At 43.4% G+C, this 16,072-nt stretch overlaps 1 protein-coding gene across 2 annotated transcripts in view; it reads left to right on the top strand.

Moving 5' to 3' along the window:
• The window catches only part of DNMBP (dynamin binding protein), a 104,158-nt gene that overhangs the window by 61,040 nt on the left and 27,046 nt on the right, over positions 1-16,072 (top strand). For both annotated transcript variants that reach the window (XM_017880723.1, XM_017880728.1), the window contains 2 exons: positions 11,418-11,608; positions 12,470-12,569. In XM_017880723.1, coding sequence (XP_017736212.1) covers positions 11,418-11,608; positions 12,470-12,569 — 291 coding nt within the window. The remainder of the gene's footprint in view (positions 1-11,417; positions 11,609-12,469; positions 12,570-16,072) is intronic.

The following is a 16,072-nucleotide window of genomic DNA, read 5'->3' as shown; positions in this document are numbered from 1 at the left end:
AAAAAAAAAAACCTAAGCACTAACTACCTAAGTTTATTCTATTTGTCTTATTATTTTGTTTCATGAATTTATATCTTGTCTGTTAGAATAGATTCATTCACTCAGATGGAACTAACTTTAAAGACCATCTAGTTTAACTCCACTTGTTTTGCTATTCCTAAAGTTCCAACAGATGAAACGACTTGACTGAAACTGCAGAATGCTTAGAGGACATTTCAGCTTTCCATATCCTTGCCCCAGCTCCCAGATGGAGCCTCCCTCTGTCGTCTAAGCTGTAGTTCCGTGACACCATTTTGGCTCACTGTAGCCTCCGCCTCCCGGGTTCAAGCAATTCTCCTGCCTTAGCCTCCCGAGTAGCTGGTGGTGTGCGCCACCACACCCGGCTAATTCTTGTGTTTTTGGTAGAGACGGGGTTTTACCATGTTGGCCAGGCTGGTCTCAAACTCCTTACCTCAGGTGATCTGCCTGCCTTGGCCTCCCAGAGTGCTGGGATTACAGGCGTGAGTCACAGCACCCAGCCTATAATTAAAACTTTAAACGATTATAATTTAGATCAATTGATTTTTTGGGGGGAAGGTGGGATAGTTGTAAACGATATATAAAATGTTATGAGAGCAAGTGGAAGGAATACAAGTAAACCGCCTAATTAATATAAACTGAAGAAAGTGATTTTATAGAGTAGGATAGAAAAATAGCCAGAGGGTTATGTAGTTGAACAAATTTTGAACCATCACTGTAGTGTTAATGGAAATATAATGCAGGAAACGGCCATGCTTTTATGGGTAACACACAAAATCCAGAACATGCCTTCACGTTTAATAGAGAGCACTGGCTTGGGAGGCCAGTTTTGAATATACTGCTTTATGAACTGTTTGGTCTTAAACAAGTTATTTTATTTCTCTTTGCCTGTTTCCTCATTTGTAAAATGTGAACAGTATTATCTTGCCTCAAGAGTCTTGGTAAAATAGAACATCAGAGTGTGTGTGTGTGTGTGTGTGTGTGTGTGTGTGTGTAGAAAATAGAACTTTTCATGTAAAGATTTTTTAACCTAAAAATTTGCTTATCAAACAGTGATAACTTATCTGTAATTATTTTACAAAAATTATCTTTGCCCTGTTATTTTACTTATGCTGCCTAAATATTAAAAAATAGTAACCCCACAGTTTTAAGCTTATCAGCATACCTCGCTAGGATTTAGTGTTTTTGGTGAGTGTTCAGAAATTGCGTTTGAGTTACTCCTAGTATTAAACTCACTATCCTGCCGCATAAGAAGTTGCAGACTCCGGTAATTTGGGCACTTGATCCTCATTTGTTATCCTGTTTGCCTAGATTGGGACCTGGAGATGAAAGAGGGAAAGGGAGGCTTTGAGCTAGGTCTCCAAGGTGGAATTTCTCCCAGCAGGGAGTTTACCTCAGGCTACGTGCCAAAATAGACTGGCATTACAGAGCAAAAGCCACCAGGAACGTTTTTCCTCTTGCTGTTGAGATTTAGGACCTAACTGTAATAGATTTACCTCTGAAGTTTGGTGATCCTGGAAGTCTGCTATGAGCGCTGCAGCTCTGGAAGTTTTACACAGAGCAGGATAAAATTTCTCCAAATAGTAAAGTAGGTGCTGGAGGAAAAGCAGTGGGGGTTGGGTGGGCTGGCCGGAGTATTGTGGTAACATGGAAAACCAGGGTTTGTGATTCCTCCAGGCAGGGCTGGGGAGGAGATGAGCATGTGTACAGAGAAATTGCCTCCTCTCAGGGTTTGCAGCAGAAAGACTGCTCTAGATGCATTGCTAGGCAGGCAGTTGTGTTTTTGCTTTCTTTTTTACATATTATTTCAACAACGTTTTCTTTTCCTTTTTTACTTACTTTTTTTTTTTTTTTTTTGAGACGGAGTCTTACTCTGTCGCCCAGGCTGGAGTGCAGTGGCGTGATCTTGGCTCACTGCAACCTCCGCTTCCTGGGTTCAAGGGATTCTCCTGCCTCAGCCTCCTGAGTAGTTGAGACTACACTACAGGTGGGCACCACTGTGCCAGCTAATTTTTGTATTTTTTTTTAGAGACAGCATTTCACCATGTTGGCCAGGGTGGTCTCGAACTCCTGACCTCGTGATCCACCAGCCTTGGCCTCCCAAAGTGCTGGGATTGCAGGCGTGAGCCACTGCGCCCGGCCCCTATTTTCTTCATCCATTTAAAGGGATTGATAGGAAAGAAACCTCAGATTATTAAAAGGTGAAGAACGTTTGAAATGGACTAACGGTAATTGGGGGCTGACTGTTAGAACATTCTTGTTTTACAGCAAATGTTCTTTTTTCTACTTTATTATTCTTTGTCATAGCAATATTATATATTCATCATAGAAATACTAGAAATGGGAATAAGTGAAAAGAAAGGAAAAAATCAGTTTCTGTCACCTTTAACACTTTTTCCAAATATGTGCATTTGAAATATTTTTCTCTTTTTAACAAAACTATAGTTCTTTCATAAACTTTTTTCAGCAATTCACATTAGATGTAGCCTAGGCTGGAGTACATTGACGCAATCTCAGCTCAGTGCAACCTCCATCTCCCAGGTTCAAGTGATTCTCCTGTGTCAGCCTTCGGAGTAGCTGGGATTATAGGCGCATGCCACCACAACCAACTAATTTTTGTATTTTTAGTAGAAACGAGTTTTCGCCATGTTAGCCAGGCTGGTCTTGAACTCCTGACCTCGGGTGATCCACTGCCTTGGCCTCCCAAAGTTCTAGAATTACAGGTGTGAGCCACTGTGCCCGGCCTTATAAGAGTATTTTATTATATGGACATGGCATAGTTTATTTTCCTGGGCCCTTTTGCTTTTTTGGTTTTTTATTGAGACAGAGTCACTCTGTCACCAAGGCTGGAGTACAGTGGCGTGCTCTCGTTCACCGCAGCCTCTGCCTCCTGGATTTAAGCAATTCTGCCTCAGCCTCCTGAGTAGCTGGGACTACAGGCATGCTCCACTGCTCTCTACCCAGACCCTTTTGAGGAAATTTTAGTTCTTTCTGTTTAGGTTGCTTCTAAACTTTTTAAAACATTAACCATCCCTGGATGAACGTATTTTTGTGCCCTTGTCCAATTATTTAGTAGAATAAATTCCTAAAATGGGCTCCTGGGCTATAAGGTTTGATTTTTTTTTTTTTTCAAAGTAGATAAAGTATTGAGGTTTGATTTTTTTTTTTTTTAAGTAGAAAAAGTATTAAAGTTTTAATTTACTCCCCTATCCCTCTTTGCCCTAGATTTTAACTTTCAAAATGAAAGGACTTGATAAAATTGGCCTTTCCCTTCATTTCACATAATTTCTGCCATAAATTACCTGGAATACTGTGGTATATTTGCTGTATATGACACGACTAGATTAGATTCTGTCTGAGGGATTTACTTATTTTTTTTTATTTTTTGAGACAGAGTCTCACTGTCGCCCAGGTTGGAGGCGCAGCCTCCACCTCCCAGGTTCCAGCGATTTTCCTGCCTCAGACTCCTAGGTAGCTGGGATTACAGGCACATGCCACCATGCCCAACTAATTTTTGTAGTTTTAGTAGAGACAGAGTTTCACCATGTTGGCCAGGCTGGTCTCGAACTCCTCACCTCAGGCGATCTGCCTGCCTTGGCTTCCCAAAGTGCTAGGATTACAGGCATGAGCCACTGTGCCCAGCGTGTCTAAGGGATTTATAATTTATGTTATATTGGGTGGCATTTTATAAATGCAATCATATTAATATGTGCAAATATGCTTAAACGTATCATTGTTCACAGTCTTATTGTGGGCAAACTGTGGCTCTAAATATGAGGTTAAATTGTGCTCTAGAATTGCACCACTTTGTTATTAGCTACCAGATGGCTACCAAAACTCAAAGGTGGAATTCCAGGTTAGAATGCATATGGTTTGCCTGCCTGGGAAAAAACTGGAGACAGAATAGCTGTTGGTCAAGAGCATAGACTCTAGAGCCAAGGTAGGTTCAGATCTCAGCTCTTCTACTTACTGGGGCAGTTACTTAACTTTTCTCCCTTCCTCATCAGTAAAATGGGGACAATAGGGTGTTATGAAGCTAAATTAATATTTGTAAAATACCTAGAACAGTGCGTGACACATGTAGTGCCATATAAATGTTTGTTTTCTTTTCTTTTTGACACAGGGTCTCTCTCTGTTGTCCAGGCTGGTGTGCAGTGAAGTTATCACAGCTCACTGCAACCTCAGCCTCCCAGGGTCAGGTGATCCTCCCACTTCAGCCTTCGGAGTAGCTGGGACTACAGGCACGTGCTACCACGCCCAGCTAATTTTGTTTGTTTTGTAGAGACTGAGGGTCTCACTGTGTTGTCCAGGCTGGTCTCCAACTCCTGGTTTCAAGTGATCCTCCTGCCTTTGTCTCCCAGAATGCTAGAATTACAATCATGAACCACTGTGCTCATTATTCATACTAGTAACCTAGAGGGAAAGATTGGATAGTGAAGATTTATGAAATCTATAAGATTTTCATTCTATAATCCCACTGATTATTCTTTTTGATTAAAGGGATAAACCTTTTTTTTTTTTTTTTTTTTTTTTTTGAGACGGGCAGTCTTGCTCTGGTCGCCAGGCTGGAGGTGCAAAGTGGCCAGACCTCAGTTCACTGCAAGGCTCCGCCTCCCGGGTTCACGCCATTCTCCCTGCCTCAGCCTCCCGAGTAGCTGGGACTACAGGCGCCCACAACCTCGCCTGCCTTGGGCTAGTTTTTTTTTGTACGTTTTATTTTTGTTAGTAGGAGACGGGTGTTTCACCGTGTTGCCAGGATGGGTCTTGGATCTCCTGACCTCGTTGATCCACCCCATCTTCGCGCCTCCAAATGCTGGGATTACAGGCTTGAGACCCCACCGCGCCCGCGGACCTTTTTTTTTTTTTTAAATTATTTTGTGCCTGTGAGGTTAAAAAGTATCAGTTAAGCTCAAGTCCTCATTGATCTCAACTTCTACCCCAAATCCTAGGTCCTTCCCTGAGACAAACTCTGGGATGAATTTGGTGTCTTTTCATTCCAGACCTTTCTCTGTACACTTACATATTTCATATATGTGTGTGTGTGTATATGTATATATGTGTATATGTATGTGTATATATGTGTGTGTGTGTGTATATATATATATGTATTTTTTTGAGACAGAGTTTCACACTTGTTGCCCAGGCTGGAGTGCAATGGCATGATCTCGGCTCACTGTAGCCTCTACCTCCCGAGTTAAAGCGATTTTCCTGCCTCAGCCTCCCAAGTAGCTGGGGTTACAAGCGTGTGCCACCACACCAGGCTAATTATTTTGTATTGTTAGTAGAGATGGGGTTTCACCATGTTGACCAGGCTGATCACTCCTGACCTCAGAACCGGCCTCCCAAGGTGCTGGGATTACAGGCCTCACGTGAGCCACCACGCCCAGCCTATATGTTTATATAGAAATATATATGGGTTTTTGCAGATTTTCCTTTCTTTCATCTCTTTTCCCTGTTCTCTATTTTCTTATAAAATCATGCATTTTCTTAAAAAATTGTGGCATATTGTTGTGCACCTTTCTTCTCCCCTGCTTCATTTAAGTGTAAATGTTTGGAAGATGTGAGCGGGACATTCCGGTGAATCGCTCCTGCCATCCCTGTTCCTGCTGTCCTGGGACCACCCAGCTGAAATCTGCTCTATGATAGCTTTAGGGTTCATTGACTAAAGGAGGGGATGTTTGGGGTCCCTTGGTTAAGCTCTGGGTGAAAGACTGCAGAAAGAGGCCCAGGGGCAAACTAAACAGGCAACTGCTGCCCACTTTACAGTTTTGCCTCTTATCACAAGAGATGGCTGGGCCTTTGGAATTCTTGCCTTTTGAGGGAAAGAATTTCCCACCCAAAGCAACAACAAAAAGGTTTAGCATGGGGTAGAAAAGGAAGAGATCATAATCTTCGATTCAAACTCCCGAGGTGGAATTTCGAGGGTTTTAGGACTAGGAGAGGACACCAAATAGAAAGGCAGGTGTTGATCCCAGGTACTGCTGGGCCTGCTGGCGCACTTCTCAGTCCACTACGCTTAGGGTTCCAGCTCCATCCTTTAGGACGAACCCTGCTGTGATAGCCCGGGTGACTTGCGCGATTCATATGTAAATGTGGGAAGCCTGAGGGAAATGCCGACCCTATTCAAAGGATTTTAGGGGGTTGTGGAGCATTCCAGAGCTCCGGGAGGATTCTACCCTGCCTGTTTCCCCTGAGGCCCATACCTCCACACACAGCCAACTCTGGGCGCTGCAGGTAGGTCCGGGGGTGTGGGAGCCAGCACAGAAGGAAGTGGAACAGGCAGCCTCTTCGTCCCCACTCAAGGGCACCTGTGATCTGGCCAGGAGCTCAAAATTTTCCCCATTAGAGAAAGAGCCACCTTTCTGAGGCAAGGGAGGGGTGCATGGCTCTACTCTTTAACTCTGAAGTGTGTGTGATAGAGTTGTGGAAAGTCGTGGGCTAATGACTCCCTTCCTTAGAACTTCAGGAAGTGAGCCTGGTGATAATGTACTAACCGGAAAGGGTTGGGGGTGTCTTGAGAAGGAATGGAATCAGGACTTGGGATGGGAGGTAAGCCACAACTACTGAAGGAACCCCACAACGAATTGTTTTATCACAAGAAGTAAATTTGTGCAACAGTCCCAGCTCCTTTAACACATGCAGAGCTATGCTAGGAAGAAAGAGCTCATCTGCACATTTTATTGTTCTCATAGAAAAGTGGAATTTTAGAGTCTGCACGGGGCACTTGTCTGCTTGGTACATTTTGCCAAGTGCATTTACCATCTATCAGGTGCAGATGGCATATTCGGGCCCATTGTGGGAAAAGGACTGATGTTTGTTGGGTTATTACCTTGTTTAACTCCCTCAACTACTGTGCAAAGCAAGTGGTATTATCCTCGTTTTATAGATTGGGAAATTGAGGCCAAGAGATAAAAGTGGACATTTCCAGGGCTCCCCAGCTACATAGCGGGGAAGTGCAAGATTCAAAGCTTCTTTTTCCACCACAGCTGGCTGAGGGTAAAGGCCGCCTTCTCCCACTTTGTTGTCCGAGATACTAAAAATTTTATTTTTTTAGAGACAGGTGTCTCACTATATTGCCCAGGCTGGTCTCGAACTCTGGGCTCCAGCAATCCTACCATCTCAGACACTCAAAGCGCTAGGATTACAGGCATGTGCCACCACGCGTAGCCCAGATACTAAAATTTTAGAGCAGATATTTTTATTAGAATATATGTGGCATAAAGGAAAAAGTTTGTATTTTTTATTTCTATTTTATTTTATTTTTTGAGACGAGTCTCGCTCCGTCGCCCAGGCTGGAGTGCAGTGGCGCGATCTCGGCTCACTGCAAGGTCCTCCTCCCGGGTTCACGCCATTCTCCTGCCTCAGCCTCCCTAATAGCTGGGACTACAGGCGCCCACCACCATGCCCGGCTAAGTTTTTGTATATTTAGTAGAAATGGGGTTTCACCATGTTAACCAGGATGGTCTTGATCTCCTGACCTCGTGATCCGCCTGCCTTGGCCTCCCAAAGTGCTGGGATTACAGGTGTAAGCCACCGCGCCCGACCAGGAAAAGGTTTTTATACTTAACAGTCATTTCAAGCCAGACTTTCAAATTTGACTTAATCTTTGAAAACTCTCTTTGAGTGTTAATAAATGTTTGTGGCACCTGAAGGTCACCTGTATCTTCAGAAATACCTTGGGTTGCCAGGAGCAGTGACAACATGCCTGTAGTCCCAGCTACTTGGGAGGCTGAAGTGGGAGGATCGCTTGAGAACCCCAGGAGTTCGAAACCAGCCTGGGCAACAGCCCCCTCCTTCAAAGAGAGAGGAAGAGAAAGAGGAGAAAAAGAAACACCTAGGGTTTTATTAGAATTGCAGATACCCCAGTCCCACCCAGATTTGCTGAATCTGAATCCCAGGGGTGGTGTCCAGGAAACTGCAGTTTAGTGAAAACATCCCACAGAGGTTTTTAGTTTGGGGTTGTAAAAATGTTTGGGGTTTTAAAGGCTGCTCAAGAGTTTATAAACCCCATTTTCATGGGGGGAGGGGAAGGCATGCTGGTAGTTTAAAAGAATTGTTATTGTTTTTATCCATTTTAAGGAAATAAAAATCTAATCCATAGGCTGGCTGGCTTCTGATTGATGAATAAGTGCTTGCTGGTACTTTGTGCTTTCAACTACTATAATTAGTAGAATTTTGATTCTCAGGAGAGTACACAATGGTTTCCAGGGAGTTTTTAAGATTTGCAGCAAATAAGTCCCTGACCTTTTCTCATTGAGATTCCAGACCGGGGAAACCAAATGGTGCAGGATTAAGTACACAGGATTTGGATTTCAATATATTTAGGTTCTAAATCCACAACTGCCATTTACTCATTATATAACCTCAGACAAGTTTGTCAGCCTCTCCAAACCTGGATTTTCTTGCCTATTAAATGGGAGTAATAATACCTGCTTAAAAATTCTGATGTGGGTATAAAATGAGTTCAGGGATATAATCTGTAAAGTACCTGGCATGTGATAGGAATTCAGTAAATGTTCTCCTTCTCCAGATCTTTTTAGTCTTGTATTTAAAATGAGTTTCTATTCTCAACTTGGCACTAATGAGACCAAATTTGGGATTGAGAGTCTGTTGCTTTGAGATGACAAAGAAAATTTAAAACAAGGCTATTAAAACTAAATTTTACATGTAACACAATGAATTTAGAATCATAATTGAACACTGATGAAATGAGGGTTATGCTTCAAGTTTTGCCATTCATGCTACCAAAAAGTTCAAGAAAGAGCTTTTCTGTGTTTTAAAATTTTGTTTTGAATAATATCAAATATACGGAAAATTGCAATAGTACAATGAAACTCCTGTATACATTTTATACAAATTCACCAATATTTAACATTTTGCTGTTTTTATCTCATTCTCTCTCAATCCCCACTCTCCACATGCAGTTTTTTTTTAATGAACTAAGAGTACATTGCATATATCGTGCCCCTTAATAAGTTTCAGTGTGTATTTTGTATGAACATGGATTTTTTTTGAGACAGAGTCTTGCTCTGTCTCCCAGGCTGGAGTGCAATGGCGCAATCTTGGCTCACTGCAACCTCTGCCTCACCCTCCTGAGTAGCTGGAAATACAGGCAAAATACAAATTTTTGTATTTCTAGTAGAGATGGGGTTTCACCATGTTGGTCAGGCTGGTCTTGAACTTCTGACCTCAGGTGATCCATCCGCCTCAGCCTCCCAAAGTGCTGGGATTACAAGCATGAGCCATAGCACCTGGCCGGACTTTTTTTTTTTTTTTTTAACCTGGACTAGAGTGCAGTGGCACAATCTCAGCTTACTGCAACCTCTGCCACCCAGGCTCAAGCCATCCTCCCACCTCAGTCTCCTGAGTAGCTGTGACTGTAGGTGTGTGCCAGTCCATGCCCTGCTAATTTTTGTATTTTTTGTGGAGATGAGGTTTCACCGTGTTGCCAGGCTGGTCTTGAACTCCAAGCTCAAGTGATCCACCAGCCTCGGCCTCCCAAAGTGCTGGGATTATAGGCATGAGCCACCATACTTGGCCTAAAATGGTGATTTTCTGACTCCATTATTTCTTCTTATTTATCAGCTGACATTCTACCATAAGAAAGGGCTTTCTCTTCTCCCCCCTTTATTTATTTACTTATCTGTTATCACTATGAACGTACAGATTATTTTATTCAGTGAAATAATCCATTGTTGTGCTTTTTCATTTATACTCAAATTGTGCCAGATTGGCCAGTGGGAGCCCCTTCAAGCTGGCTTCTGTGCCCTTTGACCTGTCCCCACAATGTTGTTGAGTACTTCTTCACTTTCTTCCACATTTCAGGCTCAGATATACCTTCTCTGCCCCAGCCCTGGAATTAGCCATTTCTCCAAAGAACCCTGCCTCCTTTTAGTGGAGAATGGCATCTAGAAACCAGAATTTGGGTTGTATTCTAAAACACTGCAATTACTCAAGTTTTTTTTTTTTTTTTTTTTTTTTTGAGACAGGGTCTCTGTCACCCAGTCTGGAGTGCAATGGCACTATCTCGTGTCACTGCAACCTCTGCCTCCTGGGTTCAAGTGATTCTCATGCCTCAGCCTCCTGAGTAGCTAGGATCACAGGTGTGTGCCACTATGCTTAGCATTTTTGTATTTTTAGTAGAGACCGGAGCTTGCCGTGTTGGCCAGGCTGATCTCGAACTCTTGACCTCAAGTGATCCGCCAGCCTTGGCCTCCCACAGTGCTGGGATCATGGGCATGAGCCACTGCACCTGTCCCAGAATTCCTGACTTTTGAGAGAAAGCAGTGTGGAAAATTTTTTGGAGAATAAAATCTGCTGTGAAGGCCGACTTTCCATAAGTAGTTTGAACACTTGTGTTTTTGCTTCTTAAATCTGGGTTAAAATATTCCTGTAATTATACTCAGACTTACTAGTATATTTACATACCAAATTTGTAGTTGTTTAATTGGATCGTGAGGAATTTGATAGAGACTAAGCAGAGACTGATTGTTTCACTGTTGTTCTTTTCCGTTGCTTATTACCGTGTTTAATGCTCATTTCAGATGAACAGATGCTGTTCCATGTTTATAAATAACCCTCATCCTATGTATCTAAGTAATAGATAATTGTAAAAGCTAATGACAGGATACATATTTGTTTTTATTTTTGGAATAATGCAGTTTAGATTTTAGAGATTCTTATACTTGAAAATACCATTGATAAGCTCCATGTTTATAGTAAGTTTGTATCTACTAGGACATTTGAGGTAACAAAACCTGCTTGTGAGTTTTGGTTAAGGTTTTCATAGGGAAAATCTAAACCTTTTTTTTTTTTTTTTTTTTTTTTTTTTTTACCTGTTTCATTATATGCTAATGTTAACCTACCATTACAGTGACTGGAAAATGATAGGTCCTATAATTATCCAGTTCTCAGATGGATAATTTAATTTGTTATTTTTTATTTTACCCTTAGTTGGCATTGTTTTGTGCTCCCCATAATATTCTGTTTAATGTGCTACATCTGTATTTTGAACTTCCAGCTTGTTATTTCTGGTGCTTTGATCATGGACCATGTTTTATATCTGATTAAGTGAAAGCAAGTCTTTATAAGGTCAGACCCCTCTAAACCTCTTTTGCAAGGAGCTTGTAGACATGCTTTGTTCACTCAGTGGGCTAGCTACTTCTTTTTAGGACACATGCTCAAAATGGTATTGCACAGGTTGGAGTTCTCTCTGCAGTGATGGCTTTCTAAGCACTTCAGCTGTCCCTATTTACAACTGACATGTGCAATCTGATTTCCTGAGGGTTGACAATAGTGAGACCTTTGGTTCTCAAGGAATGTGTTCTCTTTGCCTCAAACTGTGGAAGGGTCCTGCTTTTACACTCAAAGCTGCTAACCAGTTGTCTTTTCCCTTCTAGAAATGACGCTTCTCTCCTCCCAGTCTTCACTGGTGGCCCCTTCTGGGTCTGTGTCTACCGAAAATCCAGAGCAGAGGATGCTGGAGAAGAGAGCCAAGGTCATAGAAGAACTTCTTCAGACAGAAAGAGACTACATTCGGGATCTGGAAATGTGCATTGAGAGGATCATGGTACCCCTGCAACAGGCACAGGTGGGAACTGGGAGACAGAGTTAGCTTGACCTTGAGTATGGTCCTCCATGCCAGAAGCATTAGGATATAGGAGGTTTCACCACAGATTTATTTGATTTGAAGTAGAAACTGTGACTGTGAATGCTACTGTTCTTAATCAGGGGCCTCAACATACGTGTGTCATCAACTTAAGCCTTCAGCATCTTTCACTTGTCAAGTCTACTGTTAACCTACCAGCCACTGCAGTCACTTCCAGGACTGCACTTCCTCCTGTTTCTGTGGCTCCTGAAAACAGTTCCAGGGAGTCTGAATCGTGGCCCTGCTGGAAGGCTGAGTGATGATATAACAAAGCCTAGGGGTGAGCGGTTACGTGACTCTAGTACCTGTTTATGTAGAGTTTATCCAGGAAACCCTTACTAACATGTCAGTAGGCTAGGGACTTTTCTGGATGCTGGAGGTAGTAAGAAAAGGGTAACAGTGTCCCGGGGTTGATAGTCCTTATTGCTTGTAACTTGACCAGCTGGGCTGGGCTTGGGTTTACACCCTTGGAGCATTCACTTCCAAGTCCTTCTGTAGCAGCTAGGCAGTGCCACGGGATGTTGGGCGTGGGTGGGAATTTGTATCCCAGTGCATTTGTAGACCAAATTGGTTCCATTATCATACTAAAGTGCTCATGGGGGTGGCAGAGAATAGTTGGATCAAGGACAAAGGATGACACTAAAGATAATGATGGATATTTCTAGTCTGGAAATTTCGTGAACGTGAGTGAAGAAAGTGACCTTCAGCAATTTTTCTACAATTCTTGAAGAACTGTTCCTAAGATGATTGAAATACCATTAATCTCATTTCCGTGCATCTTCATGTTTTGTTTCCTTTTCTCAGGTACCAAACATTGATTTTGAGGGACTTTTTGGAAATATGCAGATGGTGATTAAGGTCTCGAAGCAATTATTGGCTGCTCTGGAAATCAGCGATGCTGTAGGTATGAGCTCCTGTGTTGTTTCAGAAGCAGCTTTTTAAAAAAACTTCATGCACATTAGGAAGGGGCCTTCTTGATACTGAGTAACTATGCCGCTGGGAACATACAGGTTTAGGTACTTAGTTCAGAGGTTACTTGTCCTCTGCTTGCTTTCTGTCTCATCCTAGTTTGGGGTAATACAGGATGTTAGCAATAGAAGAAGTTTTGGATGTCATACAGTACGACGTTTATTCCACACTCATGGTTGCAGCCCATTACTGGGTCATGAGATCAATTTATTTTTCAAGAAAATAAAATAGAAAATACCAGAATGCAGCCAGGCACAGTGGCTCACACCTGTAATCCCAGCACTTTGGAGGCCGTGGCAAGAGGATCACCTGAGGTCAGGAGTTTGAGATCAGCCTGGCCAACATGGTGAAACCCTGTCTCTACTAAAAATACAGCTGGGCGTGGTCATGGGCTTCTGTAATCCCAGCTACTTGGGAGACCAAGGTGGGAGGATTGCTTGAGTCCAGGAGGTTGAGGCTGCAAAGAGCTGAAATCGTGCCGTGAGCCACTACACTACCGCCTGGGGGACGGAGCAAGACTCGGTCTCAAGAAAAAAAAAAAGAAATATCAGAATGCACTGTAAGTAAGTTTAACTACCAAATTTTGAAACTTATCTCTTTTTTTGACACAGGATTTTTACTCTGTCTCCCAGGCTGGAGTGCAGTGGTGTGAATTCTGCTCACTGCAGCCTCAACCTCCCAGCCTCAAGCCATCCTCCCCACCTTGGTCTCCCACGTAGCTGGGAATACAGGCATGTGCCATCACGCCCAGCTAATTTTTGTAATTTTTTTTTTTTGTAGAGACAGAGTTTTGCCATGTTGCCCAGGCTGGTCTCAAACTCCTGGGCTCAAGTGATCCCCCCATCTCGGCCTCCCACAGTGCTGGGATTACAAGTGTGAGCCACCACAGCTGGCTGAAACTTTTATTTTCATTTCACATATATGTGTGCTGAGTCATAATTTAAAATATATTTGTGTGGGACATTGTCAAAATGTTTCTAAAACATTAATCTAGTTCTTATAAACAGGGGAACTTATTGGTTATCCATTGCTGTATAACAATTGCACCGAAACTTAGCAGCTGAAAACATTAAACATGTATTACCTCGCTGCTTCTGTAGGTCAGGAATCTGGAGGGGTCTCTGCTGGGTGGTTCTGGCCCGGGATCTCATGAGGTTGGAGTCAGTTGTTGGCCTGGGCTGCCGTCATCTGGGGCTCAGGGATCTGCTTCCAAGAAAGCTCACTCAGCTCTTCAGGCCTCAGTTTCTTGCCACATGAGCCTCTGCCTGGGCTTTCCTCACAACGTGGCATGAGTCATGAGTCACCTAGAGTGACCTGTGAGAGCGAACGAGAGACAGAATGAGAGCACGCAAGAGCAAGCATGCCTGAGACAGGAGCACAGAGTCTTCTATAACCTGATCTTGGAAATGACACAGCATCACTTCTGTCATGTTCTGTGGGTCATACAGACCAGCCCTGGCACAGTGTAGGAGGGGACATCCTATCATTTTGCTGCTTTATTGGAATCCTAATTACAAGAGGCTACCCCAGTTCCAGCCATGACACTATACACAACAACATCCAGCAGAAAGAGTGACCCCTGTGTCATTTTAAGACTTTGCAAACCTTTTCCAGAGCTCCCCGATCAGTTATCTTATTTCTCGTTGGCCAGAAGTGGGTGACATGCATGCAGCTAAGCTGATGGCTAGAAAGGGGAACGGGTCATGACACTGGATTACACTAGATGGAATTTACCTGACTCATCTGGGAGAAAAACGGACACAGGAACAAAATCAGGGTTCTGTCCCCTGAAGGGAGGAGGAAAAGCTCTGGGATGTTTTAGCATGGTTAATGTTTCCTGAATGTTTCTCTCGCCACACACCCTCTCAAGATAGGTCCAGCCGGATCTCAGTTGTTCTCTACAATAGACAGCCTCTGAGGTTTAGGTACTATTGTTTCTTCTTTTTTTAGACAGGGTCTCACCTTGTTATCCAGACTGGACTGCAGTGGCACGATGATAGCTCACCTATAGCCTCGATTACCCAGGTCAAGCAATCTTCTCACCTCAGCTCCCTGAGCAGCTGGAACTATAGGCATGCACCATCAGGCCCAGCTAATTTTTAAATTTTTGTAGAGATGGAGTCTCACTATGTTGCATAGGCTAGTCTTGGTTGCCTGGCCTCAAGTGATCTTTCCTCCTCAGACTCCCAAAATGCTGTGATTATAGGCACGAGCCACCACACACCTTTTTGAGACAAGGTCTTGCTCTGCTGGCTAGGCTAGAATGCAGTGGCGTGATCATGGCTCACCACAGCCTCGACCTCCCAGGCTCAAGTGATTCTCCCACCTCAGCCTCCCAACTAGCTTTTTCATTTTTAGTGGAGATGAGGTCTTGCTGTTGCCCAGGCTGATCTTGAACTCCTGAGCTCAAACGGTCCTCCCACACTGCTAGGTTACAGGTGTGACCTACTCTGCAGCTGGTTTAGATACTCTTTATCCTATTTTACAGTGAAGAGACTGACACTTAGTGGGAAGGTAATTTGCCCAGGTCACATGGCTAGTAATTGAAGGGACTGGCATTCAAACTCAAGCCTGTCAATGCAAATGCCATTAGCCTCTACACAAAATACAACTGTGTCTTTTGCATTTTCTGGAACAGTTAGAAAAACTGGATCCTGAGGTTCTTGCCCTTAGTCTAACCAGAGAGGTCCGGGAACTTGAGGAAGGAGACACACACATTGAGTTGGGCAGAAGGAAGTCACAGTGACCCAGTTTTAGTGTGATGGTGAAGCATAAACGCCAATGTATACGATTTTTTAAGGCACTTGAAGTAAGTATCTCTGGGTCATTTATTTGTATTAAGAAAGAAATGAGGTAAAGCTAGCTGCTATCTAAAAGGGCTTAATTATAAATTAAGTGGTTACTCATTTTTCTTCCAGTTTATTACCTGTTGTCGTGCCTGGGGCTCTCAGGTGGTTGGAGTTAAACCAGCTTCTGCAAGGCACCTTCTCCCCTTAGGTCTGATTCAAATCGGAAATGAGAGTCTTAGCATCTGTGTCTCTTATAGTGTACTATACCTTACATTATGACAGTAAACTGGGAAATGAAAGCAAATATCCACAACCCCACCTCCATAAGATAGCACCTGCATTTATTTTTTCTTCTTCCCTTCGCTTCTTGTCCAAAGTCAAACAAGGAGTTGGGTAGCAGGCTTCAGTGTGTTGAAGACACAGAGAGGTGGTGGAGAGGGCTCGACACTGAAAGGCTGAGACCCAGGTGCGAGGACTAATTTTTAGAGGAGGAATGGTGGGTGGTGGGGCCTGAGGGAGCCAAGACTGACAGCACCATGCTGGTGGCTCTAGCAGAAGGCCAGGTGGTGCGTTCAGTGGGGGATTCACAAAGGACAAAGTCTGAGACACCCGATGAGGGAAGGCTCTGAGAAGTCCGTGAAGGGCAAGA

Source organism: Rhinopithecus bieti, unplaced genomic scaffold, assembly GCF_001698545.2.
Source record: "Rhinopithecus bieti isolate Rb0 unplaced genomic scaffold, ASM169854v2 scaffold_425, whole genome shotgun sequence".
Classification (NCBI taxonomy): domain Eukaryota; kingdom Metazoa; phylum Chordata; class Mammalia; order Primates; family Cercopithecidae; genus Rhinopithecus; species Rhinopithecus bieti.
Note: the sequence above shows the minus strand (reverse complement) of the source record. Positions and strands in the feature narration are given on the sequence as shown.